Source organism: Staurois parvus, unplaced genomic scaffold, assembly GCF_062004578.1.
Source record: "Staurois parvus isolate SC_StPar_1 unplaced genomic scaffold, SC_StPar_1.0 ptg000086l, whole genome shotgun sequence".
NCBI classification, from domain to species: domain Eukaryota; kingdom Metazoa; phylum Chordata; class Amphibia; order Anura; family Ranidae; genus Staurois; species Staurois parvus.
In genome coordinates, this window is record NW_028317882.1 from 10,798,850 (window position 1) to 10,817,522 (window position 18,673).

Consider the following 18,673-nt stretch of genomic DNA (forward strand, 5'->3'; position numbering starts at 1 on the left):
CATGAATACAAGTAAGTAATACCAAAGGCAGCAGCCACTGACTGGAGCAAAGGGAAGTACACTGAAGGAAGCAAACATTAGACCTAACATTTTCATGCAGAAGTAAAAAGTCAGGCAGCTCCAGAACTTGATGTCACCAGAGTGGAGTCAGAAGATTCTCCAGGATGATAATCTTCTGTACTCTCATAAAATGATCATCTAGATAGCCTTAGTTTGCCCTGAGAGCACAGTAGAGCCAGAACTAGTACCAGCACCATGGTAAACAACTGGGGTGCTGAGGGAAGGCTGGTAATAAGTAATAACAGGACCCCACAGATAACCGTAGGTGGCACTGGTGTGCAGGAAAGATATCCCTTGCACAGGAAGCAATAACTGACTGTGTGGATACCATCTGAAACTTCTGAGAACTGATAAAAATATTCACAACTTTGGAGGTCCAAGATTTGGTGAATTCCTCCTTTGTCAGTGCCAGAACTGCCAGATAGCCTATTTTGGGATGCCACTGGTGAGAACACAAGAACACAAAATATGAACACTACTAAAAGAGGTGCACCACAATCCGCCAGGGAGATTTACAAGTTTTGGGGTTCCCTCAATTTTAAGACTGGCCTACTCACATAGCAGAATAAATCTTCCATGACAGGGTCAGGCAATACAGAGTAACAGCTCTGGACACAGAAAGCATCCTGCATTTGCAGACCAGACTACAGCTAAAAGACACTATAATGTAAGACCCAGCAACCAGAGAGTACTTTCAGGATCGCAATGCGGAGGTTCAGCAGGCCTGACACCAGCTGGGAAAAAACTGAGCTCAATGATTGAACTGTCAAGTCTCCACGACTAACGAGTTTGGCCTGAAAGAACCAGCAGCTGTTCACTAAAGAATGCCAGGGGCTGTGTCAGTCCAGTTATGATACTGAGTGCCAAACAACCATTTTAAGGCTACTTTACATGACATAAACAAGCCTGACCACTAAAGCAAACACCCCTGGAAGAATGTTCCTCCTCTAAGACGCCTAGCAGGTACAGAAGAGGCTCCAATGTAATCATAGTATGGAAAGTGTTATTGACAGTGCCTACCACTGACTGCAAATAGCAAAACAGTTTTGGGCATTTTTTTTCATTTATAACCAGAACATATGAAGCAAAAAAAGAATAGGGTATAGAATTATTTTGTAATATTCTGGACCCTGCATTGAGTAGGTAGAAGAGTTCTGGACAATGTTTGAGTCTTAAACCATACCAGCGCTTCTTTAGGCAGGTTAGCAGTTGTCGAGTGCACTGGAAATCCCCAAAACTAGAGGTGCCCATTTATCTTTGTACATTCCTGCCTTCCTTTAGTGGGGACTAGCTCAATAGAGAGGTGGTAAGGGGGCAGGGTATATTTTAAAAAATGGCATAATAGAGGGCCTATTGTTTCAGGGCTTCTGGAGCACCCTAAGATGAACCCGCCTGTATACAACTGATGAGAATATGAGGCCTGCAGATTTTTCCTTGGAGAGAAGAGCTCTTATTGAGACAACACATAGCGTAGTCGTAAAGGCAGAAGGTAACAAAACCTTCTGCATGCAGCTTCCTCTGAAGCCCCCCTAAATACATACCCGAGTTGCACCCAGATTCAGTGATGTGCATGAGAGCCAAGGCTGTCTCGGCCCTCTTGCTTCTCATTGCTCCCACTGGCTCCTCATTGCTGTCAATCATGAGGAATGGGGTCAAGCCCCTTTCTGTGTGTCTTAAGGAGACACAGAGCAGGGCTTGGGAGCGAGCACACTTGAGTGCCCCCAGAGCAAGTGGCTTGCTCTGGGGGCACTTGGTGTGGGGGTGGAGCCCACAGTGCCGGCGAGGGAACCGAGAAGAGGAGGATGAGGGCTGCTCCATGCAAAACCATTCCACAGAGCAGAAAAGCATGACATTTGTTTAACCACTAGCCTACAGGGCACTTATACCCCATTCCTGCCTAGGCCACTTTCCAGCTTTCAGCGCTGTCACACTTTGAATGACAATTGCGTGGTCATGCAACACTGTACCCATATGAAATTTTTATCATTTTTTCTGAGACAGATAGAGCTTTCTTTTGGTGGTATTGAATCACCTCTGGGATTTTTATTTTTTCTTAAACCAAAAACCACAGAAAATTTTGAAAAAAAAAAAAAGTTTTTTCTTAGTTTTTGTTATACAGTTTTGTAAATAAGTGATTTTTCTCCTTCACTGATGTGCGCTAATGAGGCTGCAGTGATGGGCACTGATAGGCTGCACTGATAGGTGGCACTGATAGGCACTGGTAGGTTGCACGGATGGGCACTGACAGGCATCACTGATGGGCACTGAAAGGCAGCACTGATACATTACACTGATATATGGCACTGACAGGCGGCACTGATGGCACTGACAGGCGGCACTGACTGGCACTGATGCGCACTGATTGGCAGCAGATAGGTGGCACTGACTGGCACTGATGGGTGAAACTGAAAGGCAGCTCAGATAGGCACTGATATGCGGCATTGATGTGCACTGATATGTGGCATTGATGTGGCACTGATACTGATGGGCACTGACACGTGGCACTGATGAGCACTGACAGGTGGCACTTCTGGGGCCACACTGATCATCAGGGCACACTGATCATCAGTGTACATGTCCCCTCCGCGGAAAGCCGATTACCGGCTCTCCTCTCGAGCGGTCAGCGTGACAGCTCGAGAGGAGAGAAATGCCGATAACCAGCATTTCCGTGTTTACATGTGATCAGCTGTGATTGGACACACCTGATCACATGACCAAGCCGACATCTTCGGCTCTTTCCGAGGGACACAGCGCACCGGCGATCGCCGCGCTGCACGCTCCCTGAGCCACGCACTCCCTGAGCCGCGCATGCGCAGTGAGAATGGTAGGACGTCATATGACGTCCTATCAGAACGAGAGAACCACCTGCCCGTCACTGTACTATAGGGCGGGCAGAAGGTGGTTAAAGAAAAAAGTAAAAAAGAAACAACGAAGGTTTAATATCACTTTAACACTGTTAAGCCTGTGGAGCACTGCCTGGAGGCATGGCTGAAAACCTCTTGTGTCTGTCTGTTTTCTCTCAGCCTGGTCTTCTGGCATTTCCTTGACTCAGGTTTCCTCACCTTGGCTTATTTAATTCCCTGTTGTATTTACTGATCCCCAGGCCTTTACAGAAGGCACGTTATATCAGTTTTATCAGTCTATAGACCAAGAGGGCTATATATGTTTAAATATTTATTTATATAGCTAAGCAACATTTAACTTTTAGATACCAACTGCATCCAATTAGAGGCAAACACCCAGTCAAATTTCCCATATATCTCCATCTAGAGGTATCATAAGAAAAATAGTGTAATGCACAGAACACAAAACTGACTGTTCTTTCAGATGGATATTAATATTTAAGGTATGATATTGTCACAAAAGCTTAGAAAATATGGTTACCTGATTGTAAGCGTGTATTCCCTCAGAATTTTGCTGGAAGCATCTCTCACCAAAAATGTCCCGTCTGGTGTGTCCCGGAGTTTATCATTCACCTCTTCTCTGAAGTAATGCAAAATGATTTCAAAATTAGTATCGTCAATTTACTATTATGTTGTGTTCTAATTGAGAACAAAAGGTTATCAGTGAATATGCATCTTGCCTTTCCTTTTCTTTGAAAGCTTAAGCAGTCTTTCCAAATATCTGCTGGTAACTAACTGGTACCTAAAACTGGAGAATTACTGAACGTGAACACTTTTCAGATGGCGTGCAAGAAACTGATACTGTATTAAAGTAGAACTAAAGCCAGGGAATGTTTTATGAAGGGGCAACTGATGGTTTATGGTGTGCACTTCTATTATTCTCTTACCGTTGCAACAAATACCTATTAAATACTGCAACCATTAATGTTTAAATTGAGCAGCAGGAGGCAGGAATAACAGCCCATTATCCCTTGAAACTCAGTGGATGTGTCCTTGGGACATGATAGATGCATTCAGTGTAAAGTGTGAGCAGTAGAGGGGATAGTTATAGGGAGCATGTAGGGCAGTAAAATAGTAGCAGGTTATTTCAGGACACTGTAGGGGAGATTACATTTACCCAGGGGTAATGGATGTTTGATAAGGTGTGTTACATATAAATACGTGGAGGGAGGGGGTGTACAAGAGATTTGGTGCAAGGCTTGTTTTACATGGCACTAGGAACAGTGGAAGTAAGCTCACACTATAGGTGGCCATATATGGAACTAAATTCAACCAGTTCAGCAAGGCTTTAGTTTAAATAAAAACAGTTTATAGCAAGCTTTTAAAAAATATTTGAAAAGTTTTGTGCCATTTTTTTAAGTGGTTGTAAAGGCTCAAGGTTTTTTACCTTCATGCCTTCTATGCATGAAGGCAATAAATCTACTGTGTGCAGCAGCCCTCCCAGCACCCTCGGCTCTCTGAGGACTCTCCCTGCTCATTGGCTGAGACAGCAACAGATGCCATTGGCTCCCATTGCTGTCAATCACAGCCAGTGATGACAGAAACCCTATCAAGATCAATGTTTTACATTCCCAAACTAACTGAGGTTTGCTGAAAAAGCTTCAACAAAGCTGCTTCAAGCTTACTGAAAATTTTGCAAATGGTGTGTAAAATCATGCTGTACACTTTGATTTTTCAATCACTGAACCCAGAGTACAGAAGTCTATAAAGCCTATCTGAACCCAAGAACAAACATTTAAAGCAGTATTAAACCCAAAAGCAAACATTTATTTCATTACCAATTCTTAGATGTGATTCTTTTTTAGGCTTTCTTTCCTTTATTTTCACCTGGTGATCCTGCCAGTAATGAAATAGTAAACAATCTCCTGCACATGAGTAAGAGGGACTAAAGGCCAGTTTCCTGATTGTAACATATGGAATGGATGGATGACAGAAGTAGACCAACAGAAATGATAGGCTTTGTTGCTCTCACAAACGGCTGGGGTATTCCAACATGGCAACTGCAAACAAATAAACACAGAGCACACTGACCTAGTGCATTATCCAAGGTTTAATTGATTAAAAATTGGATAAAAAAATACTCTCAAACATATTCGTGAATGCTCACAGAACAAAATGTCACCACATGATAGAGTACGCTGAGAACCAACGGACCCTATAATGCCTGAAGGAGCTGTTCCCTCTAACGTGTCAGCCTTTCTTTGGTCCTAAACGGCTCCTTCAGGCGTTATAGGGTCCGTTGGTTCTCAGCGTACTCTATCATGTGGTGACATTTTGTTCTGTGAGCATTTACAAATATTTTTTATCCTATTTTTAATAAATTGATCCTTGGATAATGCACCAGGTCGGTGCGCTGTTTATTTGTGTTCAGATCCTGCCAGTAAATCTGTTTTTCAACAGAACAAACGGTCCTGCAGATGTATCAGTTAGAGGGTTGAAACAAACAATGCAACACTGACAGTGGTGTTTACAATGATCAGTTTTTAACTAAAACCTTTATCCTAAAATGAACAAAACTTGCTGTAGCTGCTTAAATCTGTTAGCTGGAGTTTGGCTTCAAATTGTCAGTGTATTTAAATATGCAAGTGCTTCTAACACCCCCACTCCCCTTAGGCTGACAATGTTGCTGTCTAAAGGTATCTCTGTTGCTCACTCGTCCAAAGTAGAGGCACTCTAAATACAGGAGATATATTCCTGGCCACATCACCAGGTGAAAACGGAAAGGAAAAAGCCTAAAAAGGAAAACGAATGCAGTTCCCACATCTAATGATTGGTAAGCTTCAATATATTATTTGGTTTTGCATTTAATACTGCTTTATTAGATTGCTGCTTACAAGAACTTCTGGTGGCTGTATTAATTTAAATTTTCCCCCCCATGTCCAGTAATTAAACAGGAATCAGCATTAAAATTACTTCTAGTTGAAAGACTTTTTCTTAAACATTGTATGAGGTTCTAGGATAACCCCCCCACAAGAAACAAAAATGTTGGACTCACCTAGAAACGTCCCCCCAGTACCACTCTGCCTCCTGCAATGTTCCTCCATTCACATTGGTCGTGCAGGCCAGTGGTTTAGGTTTTGTTGGTTTTGGAGGGAGAGCTGATAAAAAAAAAAAAAAAAAAAAAAAAAGTAAGGGGCAAACTGAAAGTCCACTTTTGTTACATCACTGTTATAAGCTCAGTTCACTACAAGGGTTTTATTTTCTATTGTTTGTCTGATGAAAATTGTTAAGTTGAAACAAAAATATCACTTAAATTGGTTGTAAAGGCTCAAGGTTTTTTCACCTTCATGCATTCTCGGCTGTCCCGAGTCTCTGTCTCCTCATTGGCTGAGACAGCTGTCAATCACAGCCAGTTAGCCAATGAGGAGAGGTGGGGTCAAGCCACAGCTTGAATGTGAATGGACACGCGGAGCAGCGAGTGCCCCCATAGCAAGATGCTTGCTGTGGGAACACCCGACAGGGGGGACGAGAGCTTGCGGGGGACCCAAGAAGAGGAGGATCTAGGCTGCTCTGTGAAAAACCACTTCACAGAGCAGGTAAGAATAGACATGTTTGTTATGCTACAAAAAAAAAAAGAAAAAAAAGAAAAAAAAGAAAAGAGAACCTTTAGTGTCGCCTTAAGGGCATCATTCTTGTTTTTCTAAAGTGTATTGAGTGTTTTAACAAGGAAATACATATTAAAGAAGACTGTAGAACACAAGGCGGGCGCCCATGCTGGGAGAAGACAGTGATTATTGCTATCGGCTATAGCAGCCGCTGATGATAATCTCAAGTGAATCCAGTAGGCTGGTTGTGCCCAAGTTGGTCGATCGATCAACTTGATACATTCAGCCAGCCCACACAGTTCAAATCTCGGCTGGTTCATGCTGAACCGGATGAGATTCAGGATGTCTATGGCTGGCCTAACTCTTCCCCCAGATCATACTCCCAATTAAGGAAATATTTTGATTTAGAGTCTCCTAAAGAGGAGGAGGAAAGAGTCTGATAGGAGCAAGTTTAGCACAGTGGTGCTATCAATCTGGCTAAAAGGAGAGAAAGACAGCCGTGAAAGGGGGGGATCCTGCAGCACAGATTTATTTTTAACCTTAATGCATAGAATGCATTAGAATCATTTTAATTTACATCTATGCAGGCTTATTTATGTACAAACAATTTATATTTGTCAACTACTTTGATTTTATGCAGTGACACTTCAGTTCATGCTAGGCATCAGAGCTCGCCTTGAAGTCAGACAACTACAACCCCATTAAAGGAAATGAAAGATGAAATAAATATAGGGCTGGTATTGCTTAACTTCTGAAAATGCTAGCTGATTGGTTATGGCACTGGCTTCAATATTTCAAGTTAACTTGTAGCTCAAACATTTTTTTTTTCTTTTTAATTTTGGTGGAGAAGTGTTCAAATCCCTGTCTATTTTTTTATCTCGCTATACAGGCTCTTTTACAGAGAACTTCCTTCACTTCCTGTTTTAATAACAACGGTTTCATCAAAAACAATGTTTGATGTAATTTCCACACTCTTGCAAGCTGCATGTAAGAATGTGAAACATTAATTTTTTAGGTAAACAGCATGATAGAAACTCAAAATATGAGCTCAAAATAAAATAATCTAGCTATCTGCTTGCTGTCCCCCATTTCTATAACTATATAATTACTACAGAGTTCTAGATTTTCTCGCTGATGGCCACTAGCTAAGCCGCACCGAGGAATCATTTTGTCAGCCAATAAAAGTGGTAAGCTTCCAGTGAGAATGTAGAACACAATTACTCTGCAGCACTAAATAGAATGCAGAGCCTGCATAAGTACTGTGCACAAACAGCTGCCCCCCCATGTACATGCCCACCGTATGATCAAGGAGTACTGGATCAGATCTGTCGGTGCCAGGTTACCACAGAGCTGGCCGTGGACTCTACGATCCTGTCATTTCTGGCTCTGGCAGATTTAAACAGTGCCATTTTTTTTTCATGAAAAACAGAGTTTAAAGTTTTTCTTTTTTTAATCTCATGCTTTCCAGGTAGAGGAAAGCTCTGGAGATCACAAATGTCTCCATAAAGAGGACCTGTAATACTTTATCACATTTCCTGTGAAAGGAATAACCGCTATGAAAAAAAAATAAAAGGAACAGTGTAAAAAAAAAAAAAAAAAAAAAAAAATCAAATTTTTTTTTTAAAGCGCCCTCAGCTCCTCATACTTGTACACAGAAGTGAACACATACGTAGCTCACGCCCACATATGTAAACAGTGTTCGCATCCCACATGTGAAGTATCACTGTGAACACTATACTGAGAGTAATAATTCTAGTGCTAGACCCCCTCTTTAACTAAACTGGTAACTTGTAAAAATGTTAAAACGTCGCCCATGGAGCTTTTTAAGTACAGTATTTTGGTGTCACTCCACGAGTGTGCATAATTGTAAACCGTGACGTTAGTTATTCATTTGGCGTAACAATTTTTTATATGTGACCAAAAAACAGGGCCATATATATTGTTTTTTTGCATAAAATTCATTAAAGTATAGGTTTTCCAAAAAAAAACATGTACTTGATAAAACCCTGTGCCAATACCATGTGACATAAAAAAATTGCACATGCACCAATTTATTCTCTAGGACCTCTGCTTAAAAAATACATATCATGCTTGGGGGTTTGGGAGCATTTTCCAGTAATAAAAAATTATGATTTTTTCATGTAGGAGAAATGCCAGAATTGGCCTGTGTGGGAAGTGGTTAAACGTGTGCAAAAAAATGTAAAAATAGCTTTGGAAGTGAAAGGGTTAATGGAGCAGACACCAGAGCTTGATTTGGCTGCTCAGCATGCACTTGGTACCAAGCACCCAAATGCTTCTGTGTGTGAGGGTAATCCGAAGGAATAAAGTTTTTTTTTTTTTTTTTTACCTCTTTGGGGCTGGCACCTCATTTACTCACTCAGCAGATGTGCATCTGCTGAGCATTAAGAGAGCCCGGCAGGGACATGCATCCATTGAAAATCCCTAGTGATAAAATGGTCTCATTCAGTACAGGGATGTTCAATTCCTATCGCCTGACGTTGGGACATGCAGTTCCGGGTGCCGGGCAAGAAGTTTTTTTTTACATTTAGCCATGCTGTGGGCAAGCAGCAGGGTTTAGAGGCAACTGTCAATTCTCTTGTAAAAGCGATTCGAGCGGCTAACTAGCCACTGGATAATTTTTACAGGCAGAGTGAGGGGACGCCCTCCCCCTTCCAGGGCTGTTTCGATGCTTTTCATCTCCCCCTGCTTGGTGGAGGCATGCTCCAGTCCAGTTCCGCTCCCCCCAGAAATCGCTGCAAGTCAGAGCCAGGTGTTCTCCTCATGGCCGCCCGGATTTCGTTCTTCTGGGGAGGGAAATTTCACCCTGCCATACTACAACTCAGCTGGACTATCTACCAGCCCCCAACTCCTCTGCCACAGCTGTCCTGCCGATCTTTAACAGCACTGACAATGTCACCGATCCAGGACCCATCATGTTAGAGACAGACAGCACACCATACAGGGAGAGGGTGATCCAAGTACCTTAGAACAGCTGACCACAGCCACCAACCCCCCAAACATGCCACCCACCACACAGCTGACTGCGTTTGCCGACTGCGCACCCCCCCCACACAAAATGGCCAACCATGGCTGCCACCAATACTTCCCACCGATCAGCCGACCACAGCTGCCTCCGACCCCCTCGACCATCCCAGCCACCGACCCCCTTCAGGCCCTGACCATTCCACCCACCGGCTGCCTCTGACCATCCTGATCATCCCACTCACTGATGGCCCACTATAGCCGCCACTGACCCCCCAACCATGCCACCCACCAACCATGGCCACCATCGAACCCCCGACTTTACTGTCTGCCACCAGCATTTTTGTTGGTATTACTGATTATTGTTATGTTGCTGATTATTATATATTTTTATTTTATTTACATTTTTATTACTTTTTATTGTTATAATGTGATTTTTGATACCTGCAGCCTTGGAGTCCCATCCACTGGGAGTGGAGACAAAGCCTGTCCAATCCTGAATATCCGATCGACCAGCTGGCACTTCTGCCAGCTGATCTTAGGGGCAGACAAAAAAATGAACAGCTCTTTCCACCTGACATAAGAAACAAGAAGCAATGAGCATACATCGCTTCCGATTTTCCCAGATGTAAACGGCACCATTTTAAAACATGAGTTGAAAAATTGAAAGCCTTTGATCACACTGATTTTGGTCTGCTTAAATGCTTTTAAGGGCAGAGGAGGGATCTGGGTCTTATTGACCACAGATCCCTCAAAGTGTCACTACCCATTTCTGTCACAAAGGATGTTTACATTCCTTGTGAAAGCAATAAAAGTGATCAAAAATTTTTTTTTTAAAGAGACCGTTTAAAGATAATTAATTTTTTTAAAATTACCCTCACACCCCCGTGCTTGCGCGCAAAGGCGAATATACACGTTGGTCACGCAAGCACACAAATAGTGATCGTCCCTCACATGCTGTGCAAATACCATGTGACATCAAAATTTGAAAACCCACCAATATATTCTCTAGGGCCTCTGCTTTAAAAAAAATAAATGTCTGAGAGTTCTAGGAAATTTTTAAGCAAAAAATAAGCAACATTAAATGTTTGTCGCCATAAAGCTCCTTTTTTTAAAAAAGCCCCAGACATTCCTAAAAGCACCTCTGCCTAATAAAAACATCAACTCTTCATATTTTCTATCCTGGGGAAAAAAAATTTTTCTCATCAGGACAAGTGGATTGGGCCCTCAATTTAGTCCCTTGGACAAATAGTTTTTTAAAAAAATTTCCACACCCCTGATTATAAGTGACTGCGTGCATGTAAGGGTAAGTGACTGTGTGGATGTATGGGTAAGTCACTGAATGTGACTGTGTGAATGTATGTTTAAATGTGTGCTTGTATTGGTGACTGCATGCATGTATGGGTAAGTGACTGTATACGACTGTGTGCATGTATGGGTAAGTGACTGTATACGACTGTGTGCATGTATGGGTAAGTGACTGTATGCAACTGTGTACATGCATGGTTGTGTGCACGTATGGGTAAGTGACTATATGCGACTGTGTGCATGTAAGGGTAAGTGACTATATGTGACTGTGTGCATGCATGGGTAAAGTGACTGTGTAAATCAGTGTGTGCAGTTGTGTAGATAAAGAACTGTAACTTCGCCTTATTGTCAAGTGAGTTTTAATATAGAACAAATTAATCTTTACTTTGTCTTATATATTGTGTTAGAATTAAAAAATTTATTAAAAGTGCTAAATTCTATTAGAAACTAGCATTTTTTTGTTTAGACTTCTGGCCTTTGCAGCTCCCCTAGGAAAAATGTTAAATCCAGCTTCACTATTCTTTCAAATTCATGGGAAGCAAAACTCAGGAGTGTTGAGGTCTACCAAGAAGAGTATCCAGTTTGCGTAGGAAGGCAGGATTCAAAGCAGTTTTTGTGAAAGTGTATCATGTTTTTCAAAGTCTTTTTAATTTCGGCTTCAAGAAAAAAAGCAAACAAGATGCGGTCAATGTGTCTCAGAGCCGTCGCTCCTGTGATAATAGAAGCCTAAACCCTACTTCTGTATCAAAAGACAAAAAATATCATGCAGAAACAGAGTATTTCAACCTCACTGGAAGGATTCCTGGCCTTGGCTTGTTTTGAAGGAGAGTCAGAGGAAATAAAAGATGTATTGTGAATTTTGCTTTAAATACCCTACCATAGCAGTAAGTCACTCTGGATCTGGTAGGAATAATAAGTGGCTGTGATAAATTTTGCAATAGACCAAGCTCATGAAACAAGCAAAGCACACATGCCATGCTGCTCATGGTTCAAACAAGAAAATAAAAAAACACTTGTGCAGCCTGAGGCATCAACAAATGCAGGAAGTAGTAGTGCCAGTTCAGTCAGCGTAGCCCATTATTACACGACATGGCCAGAAGGCAGAGAAAAACTATATACATAAGGCAGAGCTGACCTTGAGGAATTGTTAAAAATTATTTTGGCATTCTTTTCTCAGCTGAAGGAAAGTTAGCTATCCTCGAAGAGTTTTGCGGACTTAATGCACACATGAAAAATTTCAAAGACACAAACATAAAAGTTTTGCCTGCATATTCTTCAATGCCATCATCAAAACTATCTATTCTGTGTAATATACTGAAGGTTGTGGAGATGATGTTCACAGTTAGTGTTTCAACAACAGAAGCTGTCAAACGAGTCTTTTCTGCCATGAACTTAGTTAAAAAAACCACTTAGAACAAGACTTCAGCAGGGTATGCTACAAGACAATGCTGTTTAAAATGGATTGGCCTGAATTTGAGGAATATAACCCCAGCAGAGCTATTTAGTGCTGGCTTACATCTGACAGAACTAAGCATGTGGGTAGACATAAGAGGCCTCATGAGGTTGACTCTGCTTAACCAGTTCCCAACCACGCTATAGCCAAATGATAGCTACAGCGCGGTCAGCTAGTTTTGGGAGGGAGTCCATGGACATCCTCACAGATCCACACTGCCTGTGCACCCCCTCGGGCGCAATGTGCGATCTGCGATCTCTGTGTCATTCAGATCACGTGTCCAAGTAAGGGGCCAATCAGCTGTGTCCAATCACAGAGGGGACATCTACACTGATCATCAGTGCCGCCCCATCAGTGCTTTGTATCAGTGCAGCCCATCAGTGTCCATCAACTGCAGCATCCTCAGCGCACATCCGTGAAGGAGAAAAATCACTTATTTACAAAAATGTATAACAAAAACTAAGAAAAACTTTTTTCCCCTCAAAATTTGTTCTTTTTTGTTTAAAAATTCCAGTGGGGATTAAATACCACCAAAAGAAAGCTCTATTTGTCTAAAAAAAATGCTAGCAATTTAGTTTGGGTACAGTGTTGCATGACCGTGCAATTGTCATTCAAAGTGCAACAGCGCTGAAAATGGCCTGGCAATGCCACCATATCCTCAGCTTCATGGGTGTTACTCTTCTATAACTTGTTTTTCTTTTTGCTATGAAACATTCTGCTCTTCCAAAGGAGAATAAGTTTTAGGGATAATGCCAGTTACTTTCAGGTATTTATTTTGCCTTCACGGGTTTTATATTCAGTTTAAACTCATCTTATGTCCATCGATATAAATTACCTTTGTTAAGTTTGATTTTTTGATTAAGTCAGCTACAATTCGAAAATCTGTTGTGTTTTAGATCACTATCTGCTGGTGTTGTTTGATTGCAAAGTATTTTAGGTCTGTTTCCTATAAGTTGCTATCAACGAAGACCTTATTTAAAAACGGTTTTGGTTAAAATTATAATTTTTTTATCTATCAGGACAAGTATGCTGTCAGGAGGGACAAGTAGATTGGGACCCCAATTTAGTCCCTTGGACAAGTAGTTTTTTTTACAAAATTTCAACACTACTGAACTTGTATCTTTTTCAATCCTTTAACCACTAGGGGACCGCCCGCAGTACATATACTGCTACAATGCAGCCCCTGTGCGCAGGATCACGTATATAAAAACGTGATCCTGCATTCCGGGGTAGGGGCGCGCGCGGGTGTCAATCACCAGGTCCTGGAGATTGCCGGCAAACTCTGATGGGGAGGAAGGCTGCATTGTTTTCAATGGAGCTCTCCTCCCTGTCAGGTTTCAGCACACTGTTCTGGGATCGCTGATCACAGCCTTCCGGAACAGTGTGTAACAGAGAGGTACACACCCCCGCCCCTAGTAAAAGACTCCCCTCACAAAGTTAACCCTTTGATTGTCTCCAAAAGTAAACCCCTTCCTCTCCAGTGCAATTAGTACAGTGTCAATGTTTTTTTTTTTGCACTGATCACTGTACTGGTGTCTCTGGGGATGTCAGTGACCCAAGTCAGTTCCCCCCAGTGTCAGAATGTCCGCCGCAGTCCCGCTATAAGTCGCTGATCGCCACTATTATTAGTATATATATAAGAAAAAAAAATCCAGTATATATACCGCCATTTGTAAACGCTATAACTTTCACGTAAACCAATTAATGTACATGTATTGGGATTTCTTTCAGCAAAGATGTCACAGAATACATTTTGGCATAAATTTATGACGAAATTAGATTTTTAAATTTTTTTTACTGGACATGTTTTATAGCAAAAAGTCCAAAATATTGTTTTGAATAAAGTCCAAAATATTGTTTTTTTTCTCAAAATTGTCGGTGTTTTTTTTTATAGCGCAAAAAATAAAAAGACGCACAGGCAATCAAATACCACCAAAAGAAAGCGCAATTCGTGGGGAAAAAAGGATGAAAATTTCATTTTGTTGCAGCGTTCCATGACCGCACAATTGTCAGTTAAAGTAACGCAGAGCCGTAACACAAACCGCTTTTGTAACCACTTGCTGACTGCCCTATAGCAGAAATACTGCTACCGGGCGGCACAGGTGCGCAAACACACACACACACACACACATATATACACATATGTACATACATACACACACGTGATTCTCGTTCCCGCGGTTTTCACGCCCCTCCCAGATGGCGTCAGATTGCCAGTCAGTACACCAGTAATCACATTTAACCCCTTGATTGCCAGGAACACGCTCAGAAATAATAAACCTCCATTGCTAGTATAGTGTCTGAATAGATCAATATCTTTGATCAGATCAGCACTATATGAGCGTTCACATTAGTATAGTGTCCCCAAAAACGCAGCGTTAGCAGGGATCAGCCCCGGCACATGTGTTTAGCCCCTACGCTTACCCTCCCCCCCAGCAAGTGCAGTGCCAGTAGGTCACGGTCACTTGATACATTGCACACAAAACCGCAGTGTTGGCAGAATCAGGCCTGATCTCTGTTAGCACTTGCCGGTAAATTTTGATGACTCTCATATGCAGCAGAGTGCCAGTACTAGTGCCGCGCTACCTTTTGGTGAACTGGCGAGCACTAGTGGCCTAGTACATCCTGGTATTTCACATACCTCTTAGATTGTAAGCTCCCAGGATCAGACCCTCCTAACCCTTTTGTCAATACAAGAGGGTTAGGAGGGCCTGATCCTGGGAGCTTACAATCTGAGGTATGTGCTCAGCGCTTTACAATATAACGGGAGACAATACAGCAACAATACAGTTCAATAACTGTATTGTTGCCATATTGTCTCCTGTTATATTGTAAAGCGCTGAGCAAACTGTTGGCGCGATATAAATCCTGTATAATAATAATAATACCAGCACTGCAGTATGACTTGGTGATGTGGAGAGTCCCATAAGTGCAGTACAAGCTGGTGCGGTGGCGAGCAAAAGTGTTGTCCAGCAACCACCAAGAATGCGCACACAGGCCCATAGAGCCCCTAGTATCCTTCCGGATGTGCTTGCAAATCCCGATTGGCAGCCCACAAATTCTGCAGCACCCGTACTTCCCCCATTCACTGCCCAACCTGGAATTCAGGTGGAAACAGCAAATTTGACTACTCTCCTTGATTTTTTTGGAGCTGTTATTCACGGAGGTCTATATGCATTGATTGTGGATCAAAGCATTTTATATGCACAACAATGTATCGCCGCTAACCCAAATTCAAAACTTGCCAGACCATTCACATGGAAACTCATTACGGTTTTGGAATTTAAATTTTTTTTGGGCCTAACCCTCAACATGGGCATTACTAAAAAAAAAATGAATTGCGGTTGTATTGGTCCACAGACCTAATTCATCATATGCCTGTGTTCTCTGCTGCCATGGCTAGGCATAGATATGAGAGTATAATGTGCTTTATGAATTTCAGCGACAACACAATCTGTCGTCCTCGAGGTGACCCTGAATTTGACCGTCTCCACAAAATTCAGCACCTCGTAAATCACCTTAACCAAAAATTTGCAGATGTCTATACTCCCCAGCAAAAAATCTGCGTTGATGAGTCCCTCCTTAATTTTTCTGGCCACCTTGCATTCAAACAATTTCTCCCCAGCAAGCATGCCAGATATGGGGTCAAGATGTAGCAGATCTGTGAGAGGGCCACAGGCTATACATATAAGTTTTGGATTTACGAGGGAAAAGATAGTCACTACAAGGGGATCAGTGGCACGATAGTTTTGGACTTGGTGTCATCCTTTTTCCATATGGGGTACCACTTATATGTGGGCAATTTTTATTCAAGCGTGCCACTATTTAGACATTTGTACAATCTTGGAACTGGCGCATGTGGCACCGTGTGACCTAATGTGTGCCCACCATTAGAAGTGGGTGGATGCAGGGCGGTATATTTTAATGGTGGGCACACCACCCTTTTTTTTGGCAGAGATTTCTTCTCTTTTTTTCATTCAGTCTACAGGTTGCATACAAAAAAAAAAAAAAAAAAAAAGAACATAGCATATATACCCAAGGACCAGCGACGTACTGGTACAACACTGGACTTTGAATGGTTATACCAGGATGATGCCTACAGCTGCAGGCATCATCCTCGTATAATTTTTTTCAGCTGGCGATCGGCTTTCATGTAAAAGCAATCCTAGTGGCTAATTAGCTGCAGGATTGCTTTTACAAGCAGAGGGAGACAATGCCTCCCCTCCCACGCTGCCTTCCACGACCTTCTCGGGCAGTCCCGTGCCATCGGGGGAACTTGAGAATGCAGCCGGTGTTTCTGCCAGCTGACCAGAGAGCTAATTGGAGACCAGAATGGTGACAATCATCTCTATAGTCTAAGAAATCAGAAGCTACGAGCATTTCATCACTTCAGTTTCGCAGGATATAAACAGCGCCATTTGTAAATTGGGAAAGCATCTGATCACACCGATCTTGGTTTGATTAGATAATGTAAGGGCACAGGAGATATCTAGTCTGATAGAACCCAGATTTCTCAAAAAAGAATATATGACAATGCCCATTGAAGTTATAGGGGATATTTGCATTCTCTGTGACAGCATTAAAAATGATAAAAAAATAAATAAATTAAAAAGGGACAGTGTAAAAATAAAAAAAATCAAAATAACAAAAAAATTAAGTACCCTCGCCCCCCTGCGCACCTGTGTTCGTGAGTGTTGACCCTGTGCCAGTATGGATACAGCAGTTGCACCATGCATGTGAGGTATCGCCATGAATGTCAGATCAAGGGCAGTAATTCTAACACTAGACCTCCTCTGTATATCTAAAATGGTAGCTTTTAAAACGTTGCCTATGGATATTAAAAATGCATGCAGTTTGTCGCCATTGCACGGGGCATGCGCAGTTTTAAAGCAAGTCATGTTTGGTATTTATTTACTCGGCATACCAACATCTTTTATATTTTACCAAATAATTGCTCAATATATTGTGTTTTTGTGCATTAAAAGTAAAAAAAGTGTTTTTTTTTTTTTTAAATTGTGTTTGAAAAATCACTGCGCGAGTACTATGTGACATAAAAAATTGCAGCACCCACCATTTTATTCACTAGGGTGTTTGCGTTAAAAAATATATATAATGTTTGGGGTTTAAATTAATTTCCTAGCAAAAAACACAGATTTTTTTTTTCATGTAAACAAAGTGTCAGAAAAGGCTTGGTCTTCAGGTGGTTAGAAGAGTAAATGATGTGTGGCATAAACTTCTAATGCCCTCACCCCCCAAAACGACCCCTTTTTGGAAAGTAGATACCCCAAACTATTTGCTGAGAGGCATGTTGAATCAGTAGAAGAATTTTTTTTTTTTACCAGAAGTTTTTGGAAAATGACAAATTTTTTTTTTCTTTACACAAAATTGGCACTTAAATGATTTATTGCTCACACATGCCGTATTATTTACACATGTTATATGTAGAATTACTCCCCAAAATACATTCTGCTACTTCTCCCAAGTATGGGGGTACCACATGTGAGAAACGTTTTGGCAGTCTAGCCAAGTACAGGACCCCAAAAAGCACCTTCAGGCTTTTAAAGGGCTTTATTTCCTCATTATACCTCCTGACTACCTATCACAGTTTCGGAGGCCTTGAAATGCCAGGATAGCACCAAACCCCCCAATTGACCACTTTTTGGAAAGTAGACACCCCAAGGAATTTGATAACCATGGTGAGTATTTTGCAGATCTCGTTTGTTGCCACAAGTTTTCGGAAAATGAAGAAAAAAAACTTATTTTTTCTTTTCTTTTTTTACATTTCAAAACCTTGTGAGAAAAAATGATATCTGCAAAATGCTCATCATGCCTCTTTTTAAATTCCTTGGGGTGTCTTTTCCAAAAAGGGGTCATTTGGGGGGTTCGGTGCTATCCTGGGATTTCAGGGCCTTCAAAACTGTGATAGGTAGTGAAGAAGTGAAATGAGGAAGTTACAGACCTTCAGGCTTTCAAAGTGGTCATTGGATTTCAGGCTCCTGTATGTGGCTAGGCTCCCACATGTGGTATCCTCATACTCGGTAGAAGTAGCAGAATGTATTTTAAGGTGTAATTCCACATATACCCATGGCTTGTGCAAGAAATATATCATGACAACTTTGTGTAAAAAAAAAAAAATAGTTTTTGTCATTTTCCAGAAACTTGTGGAAAAAAATAAATCTTCCATGGACTCAATATGCCTCTCAGAAGATAGCTTAGGGTGTCTACTTTCCAAAAAGGGGTCATTTGGGGGTGTTTGTACTATCCAGGCATTTTAGCACCTCAAGAAATGTGATGGGCAGTCCAAAAAGTAAAAGCTGTATAAATTCCATTTTCTATACCATAGTTTGTAGACACTATAACTTTCACACAAAACAATTAATATACACTTATTGGGATTTTGTTTAACCAAAAACATGTAGCAG

General features: G+C 41.6%; 1 protein-coding gene across 1 annotated transcript in view; it reads right to left on the reverse strand.

The window, feature by feature from the left end:
• Positions 1-18,673, reverse strand: part of PIK3R2 (phosphoinositide-3-kinase regulatory subunit 2) — a 111,029-nt gene that overhangs the window by 27,813 nt on the left and 64,543 nt on the right. Inside the window, exons 8-9 of the mRNA XM_089670045.1 lie at positions 5,959-6,061; positions 3,445-3,543 (exon numbers count right to left, since the gene is read on the reverse strand). Of these exons, the coding sequence (XP_089526171.1) occupies positions 3,445-3,543; positions 5,959-6,061 (202 nt within the window). The remainder of the gene's footprint in view (positions 1-3,444; positions 3,544-5,958; positions 6,062-18,673) is intronic.